This window comes from Schistocerca gregaria, chromosome 8, assembly GCF_023897955.1.
Source record: "Schistocerca gregaria isolate iqSchGreg1 chromosome 8, iqSchGreg1.2, whole genome shotgun sequence".
Classification (NCBI taxonomy): domain Eukaryota; kingdom Metazoa; phylum Arthropoda; class Insecta; order Orthoptera; family Acrididae; genus Schistocerca; species Schistocerca gregaria.
This window is the reverse complement of record NC_064927.1, coordinates 490,449,150-490,471,222: the sequence shown is the minus strand read 5'-3', so window position 1 is coordinate 490,471,222 and position 22,073 is coordinate 490,449,150. Positions and strand designations below refer to the sequence as shown.

Genomic DNA, 22,073 nt, shown 5'->3' with positions numbered 1-22,073 from the left:
TGGAGCAACAGTGAAACACGGACAGCTGTATCTTCTAGGGTGCAGGTCATGTATAACAATAGCAACTAATACATAAATAAAAGATCACAATAAAGATTAAGTCCAATTGTAGAACTTTTGCTCATCCTCGCGATCTAATGCTCTCTCTTGGTGCTGACTCCTTATGGGTCTTTCCACTATAATTTATTCTTGTAACAACAATTGTAGTCAGTTTAATGTGATTTGTTCTGCTTGTTAGACTTTAATTCTGGATTAATTTTATTTCTTGTTTCATCTGAATGTTACCATCTTGTTCTAAAGCTGGTAATGTTTTGCCCCAGTGTTGTAATTCATGAACAGCTACCAAATTTTGTGTTGCAGTGCACTTCATAAATCATTAGTTTCTAACAACCAAATAAAATAATAACCTGGGTGGTTCAGAATAATGTAATGGTTTTTGAAGGACAAGATTTTCACATTTGAATGTTACCTTTACTAAAAAAAGCAGCATAATGTTTACAGTATCCATTCACGTATGAGAATATCTATTGCAAACATGTTCAGATACAACAAAAGCATGTGAGTTGATAGAATTTAATGCTATTTCCTCCAGTGTTTTGCCAAACTGTTAAATTTTTAATCAGACCATTGTGCTGTTATAGTGTCAAGTTCATAGAATTTCATGTACCCCTCCATTGCATTAGTGCTGCAAGTCAAATGTCATGTCATTGTTTGAACAAGATTGATATGTATTGTGTTCTTCCGTGCATCAGGAAATCTCGAGCCTATTTGAACGAAAGTATTATTTGGTAAACTCCACTCTGCAGAACTATTCAAACTAAATTTGTACATATATTAAAAACAAAGATTCCAAGACCCTCCAAGCGGGAAAGCGCCGGTAGATAGGCACAATAAGTAAAACACACAAACACACACACAGAATTTCTAGCTTTCGCAACCTGTGGTTGCTTCTTCAGGAAAGAGGGAAGGAGAGGGAAAGATGAAAGGATGTGGGTTTTAAGGGAGAGGGTAAGGAGTCATTCCAATCCCAGGAGCAGAAAGACTTCCCTTAGGGGGAAAAAAGGACAGGTGTACACTCGCACACACATGAAATGTCTGCTTGTGTCTGTGTATGTGCGGATGGATATGTGTGTGTGCGAGTGTACACCTGTCCTTTTTTCCCCCTAAGGGAAGTCTTTCTGCTCCCGGGATTGGAATGACTCCTTACCCTCGCCCTTAAAACCCTTATCCTTTCGTCTTTCCCTCTCCTTCCCTCTTTCCTGAAGAAGCAACCGCCGGTTGCGAAAGCTCGAAATTCTGTGTGAGTGTTTGTGTGTTTTATTTATTGTGCCTATCTACCGGCGCCTTCCCGCTTGGTAAGTCTTGGAATCTTTGTTTTTAATATATTTTTCCCATGTGGAAGTTTCTTTCTATTTTATTTACATCATCATAAATTTGTACATAACATCAGTAGCCAAAGATTCATCTGTAAGTGTAAGACAAACTCTACGTTAATCTATTAAACACTGTAAAAATGTTTACCTCAATAGAAATAGTTTAATTTACAAATATAAGATGATCTCATATTTTTCAAATGATGGATTTGGAAAGGAACCTTGTATTGTAGTTGGGTATTACATCTCGTTGACAGCCATTTGTTTACTGTCAACTGTGTCACAAGCACAGTGAATTCTACCCAGTTCTTCAAGAGATGGCTGAAAATTATAATTCATTATTTAGCTGTAAATAGCTTTGAGACACAGGACAGATTTGTGAAAATGAGAGTACTGCTCATTGTTTATGCTTTCAAAGTACACTGAAGAAGATTTGGAAGTTCAACGTGTATGAACAAAAAGTTTATGATTGTGTAATGTATCATCATAGATGGATTTTTGGAACACCAGGAGCTGCCTAGGGAACAAGTCAGTCAATGTTTGGTAACCTAAATGTGGAAATACAATACAACCTGGGGCAGTATCACTTTCAAAACATTTTCACAGAATGGTATTATGTTTCATTTTCAATAGCTCTAACATTGTAATATATACTGTATTGTAGTACACTTTGGGATATAGAAATGAAAGTGTCAGTGGCCTCTGATACTCATCACAACAGTAGACAAGTCTTCATTGCCCGACCTGCCCCACCTCATGTACAAGCTCACATTGGGGTGACTGCTATCACCAATGACACAACTTCTGTCACTGCCAAAGCATGATTTTCTTTGGGGTTAGCTGTCTCTGTTAATTTGAATATAGAATTAGGCTACCATTCTATTGAATGGGCACATAAAATTCCACATCAAAAATTTTTTGGGTTGTAATGAGGAAGAAATCAATTTTTTTGTGAACACTGAGCACTGCATGAAATGAGTGACAAGCAGTATTTGTTTGAGCTATCTTTAACTACACATTCAAAATACCCACCAAAACACCAAAGAAAATATGTGTGGTCTTCCTCAACAATTTACGGGAATAGAAGGAAGAACCAACAGCATTATAGTGAAAACTTACAGCAACTTTTATCTTTCTTAGATAATTAGGTATTAGTCCACTAGTTTTAGTTCTCTAAACCAAGAATGCAAAATGTTATCAAGCAATACTGAGGAATTTTCTGCTACCAAAACAGTGGTAACAGTTTTGAACCACCTGCTTTCATTTTTTCAGGAGAGTGTTTCAATTTCAGTAACCTTCAGCCCAGTTGATCATTTCTTGAGTAGGTTATAGAAATATCTACCATATAAAAAGGATAGATTGCTACTTACCACATGGATCACAGAAAGGCACAATGAAAAAGAAAATTAGAAATGTTTTAGCTTTTGGACAAGTTTTTCTACAGAAGTAGAATACTCACTCAACAACAACAACATCTTACAAGCATGTGGACACTGTCTCCTGATGTTAAGGCCTGACACAAAAGAAATATGTCAGACACACAAGACAATACATTATAAGACAATGGAAATATTAGGGTCAGCAAGGCTCACTTTTTTATATTCTTTATTTTTGCCACAGCTTGGGGTGGTAGTAATTGTTTATGAATGCATTGTATCTAAAAGCAAACACCATCACTCTGCAAAATGTTGTCCGTTGTTGAACCAGCATTCTCACGTATCACCTTCTCAGGTTTCTGCATAGCAACAGCTAGAAACTATTACCGTTCTTGAAAATATGAAAACAACACGTTGTACACCACGAAAAGTCACAAATTAATGGAATAATTTCATAAAATGCTTTAACCCATGACAAGACCTGCCGTAAGGCAGAATACATTTAGATGTTTAGTACCCATTAAGGCAGTGAACTGATACTTTAGTAGGGATTTAATTAAACCTTTGTGACTTGCAGAGCTACTGATATGTAAAAGTACAAAGTGAGGTGGTGCACTGTTTAAGGCTTTGGACTCGCATTTGGGAGAAATGGGTCGCAAATCACTATACAGGCTTCCAGATTTAAGCTTTCCGTGAGTGCTCGTGGTTTTGGGCCCTCTTTCCCTCCAGTTTAAACTTTTGGTTTGTCTCTAATAATCTCGTAATTGGCATGACATTAAATCATAATTTTCCTTTCTTTGCATCTCCAAGACTTACCACCTTGTTATCAGAATGTCTTTTAAATCATGTGGCTTAGAGTGTAATTAAGTGAGAAGCACTAAAATTATGGAAAGTGAGTATGTAAAATGGTCACTTCAGTCAAAATTTGATATAAACACTTAAATTTCATTTGTGCTCAGGGACAAATGCACAGTAACATCACTACAGACATTCACAGCATTTCGAACAAAGATTAGATTCTCTTTGATACTGACAGCATTTCCTTCTTGGAAAAGTTGAATAACAGAATTCCATTGATTCTCTCAAGGACGTAGATTACATTGTCCAATATTAATTTGTCAGTTACCATTTCTTTATAATATACAGACTTTTTTTTAAAGAATCTGTATTGGGTTGGATCAACATTACATTTCCTATTACACTGAGCAACAAAGAGCTTAAATCATATGTTGTTGTACAGAAAATAGCATAAATAAAGTCAGTGACTGACTGGATTTTGTCAGGAATCACCAGTGTATCAGGTGGTTGTCTTGTGATTCTTTCTCTTTTGTTTGGTTAATAATGCTGTGTATGTGGCTAAGAATACAGCCGTTATGATGGCCTTATAACAATTCTGCTGATGTCAATGTCTGCAGTTTGTGCGTTACGTTTTTGTGGGAAAGAATTGTATTGCTAAACACTGCTTAAACTATGTGCTTCAGTGTCAGCCATATTCTTAAATGAAGCAGTAGTGTCTTCTGTCACTGCTGAAAGATATAAAAGAAGGTGTACAAGGGAAAATGGTAGTCGGGTATCATTTTACTAGTTTGATAACAAAAAGTGGGAGGCACTATTTTCTGACTGCTCTTAAAACATGCAACACAACTTACAATTTAATAGAAGTTTCTTTGTAAGAGTAGAATGTGTGATAATGAAGTGTGAATGCTTAATGCAGTTTTCTTCTTCAGTCAACTGTCAATTTGTATATTTTAACTTTCTGTATGACTGTTATGTGAACAGGCCCATCTGCGCTTTCCTTCTCTGAACACATCTTTTGATAATTCAGTTTGGTAGGCATGCCACATGATCAAGAAACATCACAAGTTAGGTTGCAAAACTATTTTGCAAGCAGGTTTCTTTATAGACAATCTGTGGTCTCAAAGGATATTAAAATCTGCTGAAGGTTGCTTTCTGCATGGCTAAACTTCCTGGTGTTAAAAAAAATTGAAAATATGCGATTATTCACCTGCAGATGAATGATGGGTGTAGATAACCACATGGAATAAAGATAACATCAATAACACTGTCTTTGGCAAGGGTTATAAGGTGAATGGGAAGGATTTCTGTAAGTATCTCCTAAACAGGTTGGAATGGTAAAGTGCTTCACTGGTTCTTAGCATTTGCCCCTACCTCTCCCATCCCTGCTACTAAGCTCTTTCATTCCCTCAGTTATGACTAATAACAGTCACATAAGGAACAATCCTAGCTTTGAATACATACCCTTATTTACAGAAAGGAAAAGTTAAGTGTAAACATACACAAACACATTTTCAATATCATATAAATCAATAAGGTGGTCTATTGTGATGAAGATACTAACACAAGAGGAGTTAGGGAATGGAATGACAAAAGCCTGTGAGGATTCAAACAATGGAAGGGCGGGGTAGTGGTATTAGTTTCCATTCTGGGTTTACAATGGTAAAGAAAAAATGGCTAGGAAGGTCAAGGCATCGAACTCCCTAGAAATATCAAGGGGAGGTATTGAGGCTGGAATATAGGAGGATAGTCAACATGATTTTACAGAATCCAATGTGTAGAGTGAAAACAACTTTTGATACAGACTTTCGATATGGTTAAGCTCGTATCTAGTTGAAAAAGTATACAAGAGCTTCATTTTACACTTCACACACTACTTTCATTGCAGTATCACTTTCTTTAAATTATCCATATAATATTTTTACTTGTTGTCATAAATACTCCAAGAAAATACATTAAAAATATTTGGCCATCTACAGCTACAGGAGGACAGGCTCGATCTCGCCGCCCTGTTCGCTCCCTGCCTGCAAGACCGAGTGACACATCAGTGCCTTCTCAGCCACTTCCACCCTGCGTGCGGGCAAGAGAGGCTCGTGCTCGCCGCCAGCTTTCTTCAGGTTCCCTTAGTTCGTCATTAGATGGGGGAAGATTCCCATCTTCAGTTCTAGTGCGTGCAACAACATCACCTGATGTTAATGTGGATTCCACATTAAGACCATCTGGCATGGCATCTGCAACGTCACAGGCTCCTGCTCATCCTCTTCCTCTGCCTTTGCCTGAGGACGATGATCCACAAAGGCGAGAACGTATTGAACGCTACAAACAAGAGCGACGGACGTTCTTACGTGAAAAATATCGCTCAGAAAGCTTTCGTGGGGAGCGTGATGAGATGCTGCAGCGGTTGAAGAGACGAGCGGGTCGTACTGCTGGTGGAACAAATGAGGTAACCAACTTATATCACTTTTTATACTATTGCACATGCTTGTATTAAAGAAATAATACAGATAGTTTTTTTTCTCCAGCTCATCATTGTACACTGTACTCTTCATTAAAATAATTTGGAGATCCACATTTCAGAGTGTCACATAGAGAAAGCTATCAATCTATTACAACTCTCTCTTAAGCTACATGTGCAGCCTTGTGAAGCATGATATATTGTACAGCTGGAGAGGTTCATAGTTGCCTGTGTGGAGCCAATGCAACAAGTGCTAGATGTTGGATGGCAGGAAGCATGTGAATACATTCTTTCCTATGTAGGTATGTACGTGAATAATTCCTGAGAGAAAAGACTTCTGAATGATTCAACTCTGGAATACTTAAAAGGAGAGAGAGAAAGCACTGGCCCTGAGCTGTGCTTTGGAACTGAAGACATGTTAACACATTGCCGATGATTCAGGGTTTACTTGTGTTTCACACTCCGTCTATTATGGATGGATCTTGGGATAACTCGTGTTTTCTACACACTGTCTGTAGATGCAGATGCTGTGGTGTGTTTTAACTACTTTGTCTATTTGGATGTTTACACCAGTAGTCAATGTATCAAACTTGATTGCCTTTATCTACTTTTAGCTTACTTAGCATTTACTATTTTTGTCTTTAAGTTCTTTGTGCTTTTAGAGGTGGACATCTTCAGAAAATGGAAAGAAATGAATGAATCTGAAATACTATTGGAGCTTTCTGACAATGATTGTTCAGATGTTCCTAGTGCGAACGAAGATCTGGGTGACTGTGTGAATGAATGTTTTAATCATTCTGAGGACAATTACATGAACAGTGATATCTTTAGAGTATTGGAGGAGCATAAGGTGGCAGTATTTTTAAATGCTTCTGACAATAATGATGACAGGTTTCTGTTCTTGTGAATGATTCATTTTGTCATAATGTTAACAACCCTTTCGAGATAGCACCCTAGTCTCACTTGCGTGAAAGAGACTAGGTTGCCATCTCGAATGTGTTTTGATAAAAAAATATTTATAAAAACACTTTTTTAAGCAGAATATCTAGAATGTGATCTAGAATAAAAAAAGCCAGATGTCTTACCTTGTATTCTCCAACAAAGAGACACACACATAAAGTGGGCCTTTCAGAGGTAAAAAATTGCCACAGAAAAATCTAGTGAACAGATGAGGTTTCAAAAATAAAATATAAATATAAAAAAAACATAAGCACCCATCAAAAAATGCAGTAGACTGCCTTCTTTGTGCAGGAATATTCACAGGGATTTATGGAATATTGTGTGTCATTGACATTTGTTGATCAGCAGTGAATATGCATTTAAATTGGTCAAAAAGAACCAAAAGCCAAAAATTAATACTTTGCCAATTTCACCTCAGCACCATGCTTTAAAACTGTAAATAACATCCTATTTGAAACGTGATAAATAGTTGTTATCAAAGTCCACATCTACATCCCATTGATACTGATAATAAGTTCCACTGACAGTTCAGAGTGTGTTCTTGAAGGATTTTTCATTTACTGGAGGTTGTTGCACAATAATGTATCGTGTCATGGAGTGGCTAATTGTATTAATGAAAATGACCCCAATCATCATCATCATCATCATCATCATCATCATTATTTAAGACTGATTATGCCTTTCAGCGTTCAGTCTTGAGCATAGCCTCCCTTATAAAATTCCTCCATGATCCCCTATTCAGTGCTAACATTGGTGCCTCTTCTGATGTTAAACCTATTACTTCAAAATCATTCTTGACCGAATCCAGGTACCTTCTCCTTGGTGTGCCCCGACTCCTCCTACCCTCTACTGCTGAACCCATGAGTCTCTTGGGTAACCTTGCTTCTCCCATGCGTGTAACATGACCCCACCATCTAAGCCTGTTCGCCCTGACTACTACATCTATAGAGTTCATTCCCAGTGTTTCTTTGATTTCCTCATTGTGGACACCCTCCTGCCATTGTTCCCATCTACTAGTACCTGCAATCATCCTAGCTACTTTCATATCCGTAACCTCAACCTTGTTGATAAGGTAACCTGAATCCACCCAGTTTTCGATCCCATACAACAAAGTTGGTCGAAAGATTGAACGGTGCACAGATAACTTAGTCTTGGTACTGACTTCCTTCTTCGGGAAGAGAGTAGATCGTAGCTGAGCACTCACTGTATTAGCTTTGCTACACCTCGCTTCCAGTTCTTTCACTATGTTGCCATCCTGTGAGAATATGCATCCTAAGTACTTGAAACCGTCCACCTGTTCTTTGTTCCTCCTATTTGGCACTCAATCCGTTTATATTTCTTTCCCACTGACATTACTTTCGTTTTGGAGATGCTAATCTTCATACCATAGTCTTTACATTTCTGATCTAGCTCTGAAATATTACTTTGCAGACTTTCAATCGAATCGCAACTAAGTCATCCGCATATGCAAGACTGCTTATTTTGTGTTCACATATCTTAATCTCACCTAGCCAGTCTACTGTTTTGAACATATGATCCATAAATAATAAGAACAACAGTGGAGACAGGTTGCAGCCAATGTGCAAATAAAAACGGCATTACATTATTTGGTCCTAGTTTTATTATTGACATTCATGTTTTTATGCAGTTTTTGCATAATATCTTTTATAGGGTTCATTGGTCCAGTCTTCATTTGGCTGATGGCATCTCATTTTGCCAGAACTTTTGATGAGAACCATGTGTTTCACATCATGATACTACATGTCAGCTTTGTAATTTGTCGGTGGTGGTGGTCGTTGGGATGTTTAAGGGGGACTAAACAGCTAAGGTCATTAGTCCCCCATTCCAAAAACAGGCGAGACGAAAATTTACAGAGCAGGTAAAACCCCAAGGGGGGAGAAGACGCTCCTCCCCCCAGTCACTGAAAGAACGCCAATGTGGCAGCGAACGCTAGAGACAAGAAGAGTACAGACGAACACCGGACGGAAAGAAACGGAAGAAAAGAAAAGGGCCGGAAACTGGTTGACTGACCATGAGAACAAAAAAAGGGAAAGAGTCAATCATCCGAATACACACTAAAATCTGCAACCAATGAGAGACTCGAGGACAAGAGACACAGAAAGGGAAAGGGGCAGGACTCCCCTAAATGGAACCATAAAAAGGACTACCACAGATAAAATTTAAAACATCGTCAGCCATGGAGGCATCGTCGCTTAAAACCAAAGACAACGTGCCCGGGAGATTAAAAGACTACCGGAGGGTGCGCAGTTGGGGACACTCCAACAAAATGTGGGCGACCGTCAACCGGGACCCGCACTGACACAGGGGGGATCCTCCTGACGCAAAAGATGTCCGTGAATCAGGTAGGTATGGCCGATGCAGAGCCGACACATGATGACAGAGTCCCTGCGAGAAGCCCGCAGGGAGGACCGCCACACATTGGTCGTCTCCTTAACAGCCCGCAGTTTATTCGGCGAAGTCAGGCTACGCCACTCGTCATGCCACATCCCAAGCACCTTACGGCGCAATGCCAGCTGCAGATCACAAGCCGGGAGGCCAATCTCCAAAGTGGGGGTGTCGATCGCCCCTTTGGCCAGCCTGTCAACACGTTCGTTCCCCGATATGCCAACGTGACCTGGCATCCAAACAAAGACCACCGAACGACCAGAGCGGGTAATGGCAAAAACAGACTCCTGAATAAAGGATACCAGAGGAGAAGAGTTATAGCAGCGGTCGATAGCCTGGAGGCTGCTCAGGGAGTCACTGCAGATGACGATGGACGTACCTGAGCAGGAACGCATATGCTCAAGAGCGCGCAATATGGCCACCAGCTCTGCAGTAAAAGTACTGCAGCCAGCCGGCAAGGAGCGCTGTTCAACATGGGCAGCGTGAGCAAAAGCGTAGGCAGTACAACCATCCACCAGGGAACCGTCAGTGTAGACAGGCTCACAGCCTGAAAATGAGGCGAGGAGCGCAAGAAAACGGCGACGGAGGGCCACATGCGGAACCGAGTCCTTGGGTTCCCGTGCCAAGTCCAGGCGGACGGACGGCCGGGGCATACAGCAGGGAGGCGTGGGTGCACAGGCCCGGAAGGGTGGCAGAAGAGGGAACGACCCCAGTTCCGACAGCAGGGACTGGACGCGGACAGCAATGGAAAGCCCAGAACTAGGTCGCCGGTCGGGCAGAGGGAGGACCCTGGCAGGGAAAAGCAGGCGATGATTGGGATGGCCCGGTGAGCAATGCACGTGGACAGCACAGTCGGCGAGCAGTCGGTGGCGGCGAATCCGCAGCGGGGGAACCCCGGCCTCCACCAGTAGACTATCCACGGGGCTCGTACGGAAAGCGCCAGTTGCAAGCCGAACCCCACAGTGGTGTATGGGGTCCAACAACGTCAACACTGAGGGCGATGCAGACCCATAGGCCAGGCTCCCATAATCAAGCCTGGACTGCACAAGGGCTCTGTACAATCGCAACAGCGTGCTGCGATCTGCACCCCAAGACGTGTGGCTCAGGCAGCGCGTTGAGGTGCCGCCAGCACTTTTGCTTCAGCTGAGTAATAACCCATGTGAGCCGGGCATCAAAGACGAGTCCTAAGAAGCGGCTAATGTCCACCACTTCAAGTAGGTGACTGTCGAGGTAAAGTTCCGGATGAAGGTGGACCGTCCGAAGCCTGCAGAAGTGCATAAACTTCCGTCATTCTGGCATTGGTTGAGTGGAAGTCATTCCAGATAGACTGTGTTTTCTATGAGTATTTGCTGTGTGCTTTTGTAGGCCATGGCGTTTGGAGAGAGCACCTGAATTCTGATGTCTTCATGATCAGTAAGACTGCTTCTAGTGGTTTATTTTGAATTTGTAGATCATTTTCCAAGGCCCATTACATGGGTGTGTTTAGCTCTTCTTTTTCTTCTGAACCTATTACCGTTTCATTCACATGAAGTATAAACAATGATGAGCTGCCCATAATCTTGCCATGTTTGCTAGCATGATGTTGAACATTGCTGACCTTACAACTTGCAGAATTGTTGATTAAACTGTTAATTATAGCTGAACTAGGAATAATCACTAAATGAATGGTGCTACAAGTATTAAAAAAATAAAAATAAAAAGACCATTTTGTGCCATGAAAACTAGTAAAGTAAAACTTGCTCTCACATATAACAAAATTGGTTTAGGGAAATTCAGGATTTCAATCTATGAATCTCAAGCAAGCTGTAGTTTAAACAGTTGCCATGTGCTTATTAGGCAGACAACAGTTAAACTGATACTGGGAAGCCCTGGGGGGAATGAAAGTACTGACAGGAGTCTGCAGTACCAGGAATCTATAGCCGTGTGTGTGTGTTTTTCCCTTTTGCTGATGAAGGCTATAGCCGAAAGTTTTGCATAAGTGTCTTTTATTTTAATTGTGCTTGTCTGCAACTTAACGTGTCTTTTTTGTTGTAAGTTGCAATCTGTCTTTTCCTGCATTGTTGTTTTTTTGTTGGTGAGGCACCTCTAAGGAAGCACATTGGCTGATAGCTTAGCAACAATACAGTGAATGGTGATCTTTGCTCTTTCCATTACTTGCAGACAACAGTCAATTCATTCATATAACCTGTGAAAAAAGATATCCTCAACAGTTGAAAATCTGTCATGTCTCATGTTAGTTGAAAATGTGAGACAGTTGATCTGATGAGAATGTTTGTGTTCAGAACTGGTTATTTACTATGGGAAGAGACCAAATTTTTACACCAAAACCAAACTGTTATTAATAACAGTGTCTCTGTAAAACAGAAATGATACCCTGTAATTTCAAATGTGAACATTTTAGGTAATGCTTTGCAGTGAATGTTATAAAATAAAAACTGAAACTACAGTTTACTGTAATCAATGACATTTTATTTTTATTTCCATTGTGTTTTGAAGAGTTAAACCTCCATTATTGGTCAGATTTATGCTAGTAATTAAAGTATATATTACATGTACAACTTTTGGATAACCTGTGGCACTGCCTAGTGGAAGGACTGGGGAGGGTAGGGGGGGTGAGCTATTTTAGTACAGGATTCAAAGTTACTTGAAAAATTTTTATTGCGTATGTGAACAGTAATATATGTTATGTGAACAAAACAGAAAATGAAGCCTGTGACCACTGAAAGGAGTTTCATTTATGGTATATTAACGTATGCAATCAGAAACCTTCCCGTAACTTTGAACCTTCTAATAAAGTAACACTTTTGTCTTCTGCTACCAGGCATTGCCTCAGGTTATGCAAAGGACATACATGTAATACACACATGCATTATTAAACAATGGAAAATCCAGGATGGAATGTAACAATATAATGAAAAGGATAGTTGCTACTCAACATATAGCGGAGATGCTGAGTCACAAAGACACAACAAAAAGACTGTTGCAAAGTTAGCTTTCAGCCATCAAGGCCTTTGTCAAAAGTAGAAAACATACACAAATTCTCACACTCACACAAATGCAACTCGTGCACACATGACCACAGTCTCTGTTAACTAGAGCCAGACTGCAGGCACCAGGGCGTTAAGGGAGAGGCAACCAGTTGGGGGTAAGGAGGAGGCTGGGGCAGGGAGGGGAAGGGATGTCAGGGTAGGGGTGGGGGATGATGAAGTGCTGCTGGGAGAGTGCAGGGACGAGGTGGAGAATGGGGCAGCTAGGTGCAGCCAGGAGGTTAGACGGAGGGTGGGGGAAAGAAGGGGGCAGGGCGGAAAATGTAGAGAAGTAAAAAGACTGAGTGCATTGGTGGAATAGAGGGCTTTGTAGTGCTGAAATGGCAATGTGGAAGGGGCTAGATGGGTAAGGACAATGACTAACAAAGGTTGAGGCCAGGAGGACTACAGGGACGTAGGATATATTTCAGGGAGAGTTCCCACCTGCACAGTTCAGAAAAGCTGGTGTTGGTGGGAAGGATCCAGATGGCAAAGGCTGTGAAGCAGTCATTGAAATGAAAGATGTTGTGTTGGGCAGCGTGCTCAGCAACAGGGTGGTCAGTTGTTCCTTAGCCACAGTTTGTTGGTGGCCATTTATGAGGCCACACAGTTCGTCGGTTGTCATGCCCTCGCAGTCTGACTCTAGCTGCCAGAGACTGTGGCCATGTGTATGTGAGTTGCATTTGCATGAGTGTGTGCATGTATGCATGTTGTCTACTTTTGTCAAAGGCCTTCTTGGCCGAAAGCTAATTTTCCAACAGTCTTTCTGTAGTGCCTTTCTGCTACTCAGCATATCTGACACACACATTATTAAAAGAGATAAATACACCTGATATTGAAGGATTAACCCTCTTGGACACACAGTGGAAATAAACAACTTGCAGTTTCAGTAAATTGAGATGCCTCTTAATGTAATGGCTGAGTAATGCAAATTGCAAAGTGTATCCAATCATAACTTACACTGAATTGTATGCCGAAATGTATTTAGTCAGCACTTAAGTCCTACTAGAATCACCTCCATTGTCGCCAATGGCTGACTGCACCTACATAATTGAAAAGCAACGTAACTGGGGGTCCTGCATTCGTGGTTAAAGCTTAATTGCGATTAAGTTGTCTCTGCGCTGCACCAACGTTAAATGCTGGCTACTAAAATGTGTTCAGCTAACCGAAAATTTGATTGCAGTTAACTCCTTGTTACAGAGAAAAGCACACATTGTATGTGCAAAGATAATGGTAATCACTGTCTGTAGTACTTATGCGTGGCTTCTCAGTTTGTTATCGTAAAGTGGGTAATGTTACTGCACTAAGCGAATGAGGAAGGAGGCCAAATTTTTTAAAATTTGAAACTGATATCCTTGTAGAGCTAGTTAGTTGTAATGCAAAAATTTTAAAATGCAAAAAAATAAACTAGTGTATTGTTAAGAAGATTGACTCGTAGGGCTTTAACAGCAAATAATGCTGTACAACAATCTGAAATACATACTAGTAGAAGTTATTCATTAACTCAATTAAATATTCATCCCATTTTCAGTTTCAAAATTGAATATAGTTAAACTGCAGTGCCAAATGTCTGTTTGCAGAAGCATCACATGCACATTCCCATTGTCACATTAACTAAAATCACTTTGAATAATGTACTTCTTCACATAGATTTCAAAATTGAGATTTGTTGTGTAATTTAATTTCAATGGAAGTGGAGATTTTTTTTGAAGTTGTTCATCATCACTGAAAAAGATATTTACGGATAAGATGCAAACATGAGGCAGTCCACAAAATTAAGATATAGGTATGTACACATCACCAAATGTTTGGAATATCATAGAGTTTACTACAACGACTTTTTCTAGTAAAGCCACTGAGGTTTGTACAATACCTTATCAACAAAATAAATATAATTCCGTCTGAAAACAACAATGATTTCAGTTACTTACAAAAAAATCATTACAAAAAACAGCAGGCTCTCTTCTCCTAAAAGTATATTAAAAAAAATTAAAATCTTTATCTCATGATGATGATTATCAGTCTTTATTAGTGAGTACATCGTCCCTGCGCACCAATGTGCTGTTACACTGTGCAAGGCATGTTCTGGATGAGACCATCAAGTTTATCTTTAGGTATGAGGTCCTGCTCCCAATGGCAGCATCAGTGAGGTCTTGAAAATTTCAGGTGGATTTGGATGCTGTGCAAGAGCCTTCTTAAACAGGCTCCTTGCATGCTCAATTGCATTAATGTCTGGGGCTGTGCTGTGCAGTGTAGTTGGTTGACATTACGTCTTTGAAGGCACCGAGATTTTGTCATTGAATACTATTAAGTTGTCTCCGACTCCATGTCTGCAGGGATTTTGAGTCATTTGTAGGACCTCTTAGAGGTATTGGTGGCCAATCTAATTGTCATAGATGGTAATTAGAGGGATCTGCAGTCCCATCATTATTACTGCCCAGAATATTACACTTCCACCTGCAAATGGTTGGACTTCCTGAATGTATTGGTGTTCCTGGTGTCATCTAGTGCTTCTCCAAACCCTAACACGTCTAGCGTCTAGTAGCAAACCAATCCTGCTCTCATCAGTAAATGTGACATTACTCCATTCTGCAACGGTCCAATGTTGATGTACAAGAGCCTAGGTCATTCTATTGCACCAGTTCTGTGACTAGGTGCAAAATTTCTCATCAGTTTATGGAATGAAGACCACCATGACGCAATGTTCTAGCACTGTTTGGTCTGACATATGAATCCCTGTTGCCTGTGAGAAGCCATTTCCAAAATTTCTGGCAGCTGATATTGGGTGTCTCTAAACCGACAGTTGGAGCAAATGATCGTACATTTGTGTTGTCATATGAGGTTTATCATTCACATTGTCCGCCCATATAGCTGGGTGGTCAGCGTGACAGAATGCCGTGCAAAGGAGCCTGGGTTCGGGTCCCAGCTGGGTCGGAGATTTTCTCCACTCAGGGACTGGATGTTGTGTTGTCCTCATCATCATCATCATATCATCCTCATCGACACGCAAGTCACCGAAATGGCGTCAACTCAAAAGATTGCACCAGGTGACTCGTCCACCCAACGGGAGGCCCTAGCCACAGGACATTTCATTTCATTCACATTACCAGTCTATCTGTACTTTCTCCACACCTTAGACATACCACTCTGAGTGACATGTAACTTATCGGCAAAATCTTACTGTGTAATACCTGCTGAAAGTAAAGCCACAACCCTGACTCTGTCAAAGTGCTGTACGCCTATACATGGCATGTTGCTGCAGTCCTGAACACAAACTAAATGAACCTGTCATTGATACTGGATTAATCACGATGTGCTGCTGTGGCAGCAGTTTGTTTACTGGACTGGGAAATGGCCACAAAGCATACCAGTTGTAAACACCGTCTCGTATATGGGCTCCAACTGGACAAGGATCAGTGAGACCTCTAGTATCGTAGACTACATTTTACAATAAAATTCCAAACTTTTTTTGTGCAGTGTACCTTCTACAAGAAGTTTCATAATAACCAAAACTTCCAGCATGTAACTTGTGTTTTCCTTCTGACATAGACTAACAGTTATGTTAGAGAGTTATGACCACTGGGATAACATTCCAGACTTCGGTATTTGCAACAAGAATTGCAGCAAATGCATCATTTATAATAAATAATGTTGACTAATGCATGTAATACATCTGTTAAATTAAGAAAAAAGACCCAGAATCTTTTAGAAAACAAAAGATGAAAAAAATTGGAAGGAGGTGGGCAAATTGGTACCTTTCTCTTCACAGCTTATGTCACTGACAAGTAGGTTACAGCGTCAACCAGGGGAGCCATCTCTCCAAATCAGTATATACTGTGTAAATACCATATCTGGAAATGTTATTATTTGATATTTAACTATGACAAATTATATCAAAATTATGTGCTTTTGACAGATCACCATTGTGCTGTAGCACTGAAATCCACCAGTGACTCCACAAGTACACCAATACAGTTGAGGCAACAATTTCATGGTCAAGATATAATATGTTTCATCTTCCACACCATCTAAAACATCAGAAGGCACCGCCACCTTAAGCAGTATATATTTACTTGTTCAGAACAAAAATGTATGTACAAATTGCAATGTGAATGTAAAATGACTCGCTCCACATCATTACAATGCAACGTGAAAAATCATCCACAGGACATGTGATTAAATAACTAATTAACTATCAGTTATAGATAAATGAGCCTCTTATGTTGGTTTCCCTTCCATGAAGTCTTGGACTTTTTTAATACTTTATCCATGAACAGTCTCATATTTCCTCTCATTTCCAGATGATAAAACACCTCATTTTAAAAATTATGATTTTTTCCTCTCTCTCTCCCTCTCTGATGTCTCCTATGCAATAGAAGCTTGAATTTTTACATGATTGATGAAAAAATCTTTAAATTGCTAACCTGTTAATGATTTTCTGTCGTAACAGCTAGTCATGCTCAGGTCTACAAGGAAGATTTGAATAATCATAAGAAAACAGCTGATCATGCTCAGGACTACAAGGAAGATTTTAATAATCATAAGAAAGTAGACTATATGTACAATTTTTTTACAAAAATTATATAATTATAAAAAATACATTTATCTGAATTTTCTTTTATGGAAGCAATATTTTTATCCAAAGTTTCTGCTGCTGTAGCTACTTTTACCAGTACCACAGCCACCACCACCACTGTTATGGAAGCTACTACTATGGGAACTAACTAAATTGTGCTTTTTAAGTTATGGCCCCAGGCATTACAGCTGTATAATAAAAGAGGAAGGCTTTTAGTTTTCTACGCCTTCTGCAACTAGTTTTCTGATTGTAAATTATTAATATAGTACATAAATATTTGTGAAATTTTCTACCTTTTATGGCTTAACATTCCTTTACATTGCATTTTGCAGCAGCCTCCTGAAGGCAACAGTGATCAAGCCAGTGTTCTGAGTGCCAGACTACATGAATCATCTGCTGGAGAACCTGAAAGAAGCCCTAATTTGTCAAGGGATAGAGAAATCAGAAGAGTGTCTGATGATCAGAAAAGTAGTGATAGCACGAAAATAACAGAGAAAGTATTAACTGATGTAGCACGTGAAAGGCGGATATGTGAAGAAGATAGTGTTGTGACAAGAACACGTCCAGGAAGAGCTAGATACACAGACAGAACAGAGGAAGAATTGCGGACAGGTTCACTACGAAGGTCATCAGCACCTCAGCAAGGTCCTGGATGTATTCGTGATATGGCTGCACTATTTGAGGCTCGAGATATGTCTGGCTCAACATCTACACCACCATCACAGCCGACCACAGTGGCTGCAAAAACTTATGTGTCTTCTGTGTAGCACTGTTCAAGTGAGGTATGTTATTTATTTCATCAAAGTAGTTGTTAACATCTTACTCATAACAAAATTAACGATAGTAGTACTAGTAATAGTAATAAAAATGTAATAATAATAATCTTTTTTTACTATTGTCCAGCAACATCCATACAGTTAATCATCAGTTCACTCTGTTGCTATTCTTATCACTTGATATACTGTGAGGATAAGATGATTTTGTCTTTGTAAATATTAATCCTGTGGTCATCATCAAACTTGATGCTTCACATCAGATTTCTTTGTTACTTGGCAGTTTTAGATGGTGATGTGTACACAGTGCACAGATTACTTTCTCCTGTCTTGTCAGTTTGTTGATGTCTACTTTCAGGGGAAGTAATTTGCACGACCCTATTATGTGATGATTCAAAGCTGGAATTATTTTCTGCTTTATCATGATTGGATACTGCATCTCACAATTTTGAGTTATTTTGCATCTTTTTGTCCTTCTTGATGTCTTCTTCTCATGTCTGAGCCAGAGCTGACAGGTGGTACAAAAATTTTAGCATTCTAAAAGTTCCTCTTTTTTTTTTTTTTTTTTAAATAATATTCAACACCCTGTCTCTGAGGAACCTATTTCTTTTCTTAAGTGTCTCTTTAGCTTTTGATTTATATTGTTGTTGCAAGATTTTTGTCAGTGTTTGAAGAATGCCCTTTACACATGTTAGACTTTTTTAATGTATTGTAAATCTTTTACTATTATTGGTGTTTCTTTACATTTTAATTTTTCCCTGAGTCAGTAAACTGACTATTGATAATAGCTAGGAAAGAATTCTCACTTCAAAAACTTAAAGAATGCAAAATGTTGTGCATTTTCTCATTAATTCTCATGTCACTAAGATGATAAAAAGATTGTTGCTAATCCACTGCAATTCGAATTTTTATCTGATGTTCCACTTTATTATGGCAGTAGCAGTGATTCATCATTTCTTGACATAGTTTTGTAAACACCTTAAATATTTAGATTTATTCATATCTTAACAACTTAAATGATGCATTTATACCATTTATATCAAAAGGAAAATTCATTTTAAAAGACTATGAAAATATGAGACAGAATTGTCAGCCAGTACTTACCTGCAACAGGTGAAATTCTTAGCATTGCTGATATACACACACATGTAGGTACAAGAAACTATCCTGGCTTTAGGAACTTGAGTTCCTTGCTCAGAGAATACTAACCAGCAATTTTGTCTCATAATTTTATAATTGCCATATCTGTTTGATGACATGTGTATTATTGGTGAGTACCCTGTACATGATAGAATATTTGCTATACTTACTTATAGCAGATATTTGTATTTTTGCAGCTATCGAGGGACCTGATTGGTGGAGTGAAGTTTCCTCAAACCAGACAGTTTCTGGAACTGTACATCTGTGATATATTGCATTTATAATGTTTCAAGACAGTTGCAAAACTGGCAACAGAAAAACAAGTAGCTGCAGTTTTAGCTTTTGCTTATGGAGAGGCATAAGGATCATTAAAGATCTGCTGTTTAACAGACTGCTTTCTGGACAATATTTATTTATTTATAAATATATTTTTACATTGTTAATTGTTTTGTAATGGATGCTGTGTTGTGTTCTGTGTAACACAGGGTATTTTTCATTTGCTGTAACAATTTTTACTGCATTTACTGGACCTCACTGATGTTATGAAGAGAAATAAGTTATAGCAAAAACTCAGAACTGGCTGAGATTTGAGGATATAATTCTGGACTTAATATCCGTATTGCCAGGAAATATTCATTTCTGTTTAAGACACTGACATATGATTTGTAGTACACTTCTCCTGAAAAATTATTTTTGTACTGTTGTTCTCTGTATGAGCTTTTTACAGAGCTATGTAGAACTTTTGTTTGCCTTTGATTAGTTAGCTCAACTTCACCCTTTCTTTTATCATTTTTATTTTTTTAAAATAATTATTGAAAATTGTATTTGTATTTCATATATGTCTTGTTACATTTCAAATATATTTGTTACTGTTTTCTACTTGATAGTTAACATATTAAACACTTTAATAGTGTTATGTTCACTCCAGTTGGTAATTATCATTTTTACCAATCTCAGTATTATGTAGAGTGTTTCACTTAGGAGAGAAAGATATAATGTTTTGTAATGGTGTCATTCCAGTGGAATGGATGAAATAAAATTCATCTAACTATTGACAAATGCTGAGTAAAGACATGCTTTGAACTTTCTTATCATCTCTGAAAAAAACTGTTGTACTCCAGTTTGGCTGTTGGGCTAATGTATGGACACACATGACAACACATCAATTAGAGACACAGTGGCAACAATGGGACAGGATTTTACCATTATAATATTATAATATTGGGGATGTTGCTGATCATCTGAAAACCACTATTTTCAAGGCTATTTTTGTAATAATATTCACATAAGCATATGCAATTTCTGAAATAGCTATCGATAAATTTAAGTCTCTTTCATGGATGAGAATACTGTGAAAAATTCAGTTTCTGTTAATGAAATAAATCTTGACACTTGTTCCTCTACATCTTCTCAAAACGAATTTCTGTAAAGAAACTTGTGTTTTCATTGAGCAGTACATGCTACAAGTGTATCGTACACTACAAGGCATTTGTATTTTTAAGAGGAGTCTGGTAGTAATAAAGCAACATGAAATGATCATAGATAGACTTCAATGTATTTACTCAGTACATTCTTCATTCAAGAAATTATATGCAAAGGGACCATAACATTTGATTGCCCATGTAAGTAGTTTTTCCTTATCAGGATCTTCCATAAAAAATGTGTTTTATCAGCTGATTATTATTTGTTAACCATCATGAGATTCCACACTGTTAGATGTATTGTTGTTGTCATTAATGTATATTTATATCTGTACTTCGTACAAACACGTGCAATGTAAACATCTTTTTCGGTATATGTATATAATATATGAATGCAAGTTGGTTGCTTATACATGTAGAATGTTAATGGTAAAAGATACATTTTTCCTGTTCCTAAGCAAGATAAACATAATGTCGTAACACTATGCTACATGCTACCTGCTTGTGAAATTTTCATTGTAAAAGTTTTGAACAGTCTTGTTGCAATAAGTTAGAAGCTTTAAGAACATTTATATTGTTCTTGGCATATCTGCTGTGTGAAACATAAAAGGCAAACATGTTAGATCAGTCTCGACTTTGGAAATAATAAAACACACACGCACACACACACACACACACACACACACACACACACACACACAAAATTCACATGTTACTCCAATGACATTCATCATGCTAATGAAAGATTCAAAACCTCATACTGCAAAAATATATTTTCAGCAACCGAATGGTCGCTTTGTTAATAATTGCAGTGGGATATAATTATAGTAAATTATTATTGCATCAGTACTTTATTTCAGGTTGCTGTACATAAGATCTGAACAAAAAAATGTACTTTTCAGCACTGACACTGTGAGGTTCAGAGGACAATATTAGCTCAAAAATGAGAAATATGAAGCTGCATGTATGATTTATATAAATGGTGTGCATGTAACGTCTTACTTCTAAAATAGGTGAGGTTATTTTTATACAAATTTGACTTGATTTCTCATGAGAAACTGAAGTTGGTTGATTGAAGCATTGCTTTGCCAGAGGAGTGAAAAATACAGATGAAGGAAATTATTTAAAATATTGATTGTGAGGATGTGAGAGTTCCATAACTGTATTGATGTTAATGAAGCTGTATTTGGAATGAACTATTATTTTCTGCTTCATATTGCTGTGATGCACCAAAGGATGGAGTCAGTATGTAATATAACAGAAACCCACACAGCAAGTTCAGTACTGACAATGATTTTTACTATGAGACTCTTTTATATTACTGAGTAAATTGCAAGGGCATTATGAGTGTGACTTACTTGAAATGTTCTTTTGCAACTAGTTAAGCATTTCAATAATTTCCATAAAAACTAATGATTGTATTGTAACTTATACATATTTTATCTCTTTAACTAAAAATCTAGGACTTGGCTAAGTTGTAACACAGTAGAAAACTGAGAAAGAAAAAAAAAAGCTTTTACATTTGGAAAATTCTGTGTCGCACCCTGAATGGCACTCTTTTTGTGAAGAACTATTACTCAAATTAATTTATGTCTTCTAAGCAATGAGTGGGATCACTAGTGCACAAATTTAAGAACGCATTAATATATTCTGGCACTTTCCATATGTAATGGTTTTATGGATGTGCTGTTTTATGACAAATATGCAATACCTGTGTTACTTTTAGCCATAAAAGTGATCCTTTGAACGTGATTGCTTAAATATCAAACATA

General features: G+C 38.4%; 1 protein-coding gene across 26 annotated transcripts in view; it reads left to right on the top strand.

Moving 5' to 3' along the window:
* Positions 1 to 20,711, top strand: part of LOC126284064 (GTPase-activating protein CdGAPr) — a 718,807-nt gene extending 698,096 nt beyond the window's left edge. For all 26 annotated transcript variants that reach the window (XM_049982674.1, XM_049982683.1, XM_049982670.1 and 23 more), the window contains 3 exons: positions 5,524 to 5,987; positions 17,300 to 17,749; positions 19,078 to 20,711. In XM_049982674.1, the coding sequence (XP_049838631.1) occupies positions 5,524 to 5,987; positions 17,300 to 17,734 (899 nt within the window). In that variant the 3' untranslated portion in view covers positions 17,735 to 17,749; positions 19,078 to 20,711. The remainder of the gene's footprint in view (positions 1 to 5,523; positions 5,988 to 17,299; positions 17,750 to 19,077) is intronic.
* The last annotated feature ends 1,362 nt before the right edge of the window (positions 20,712 to 22,073 follow it).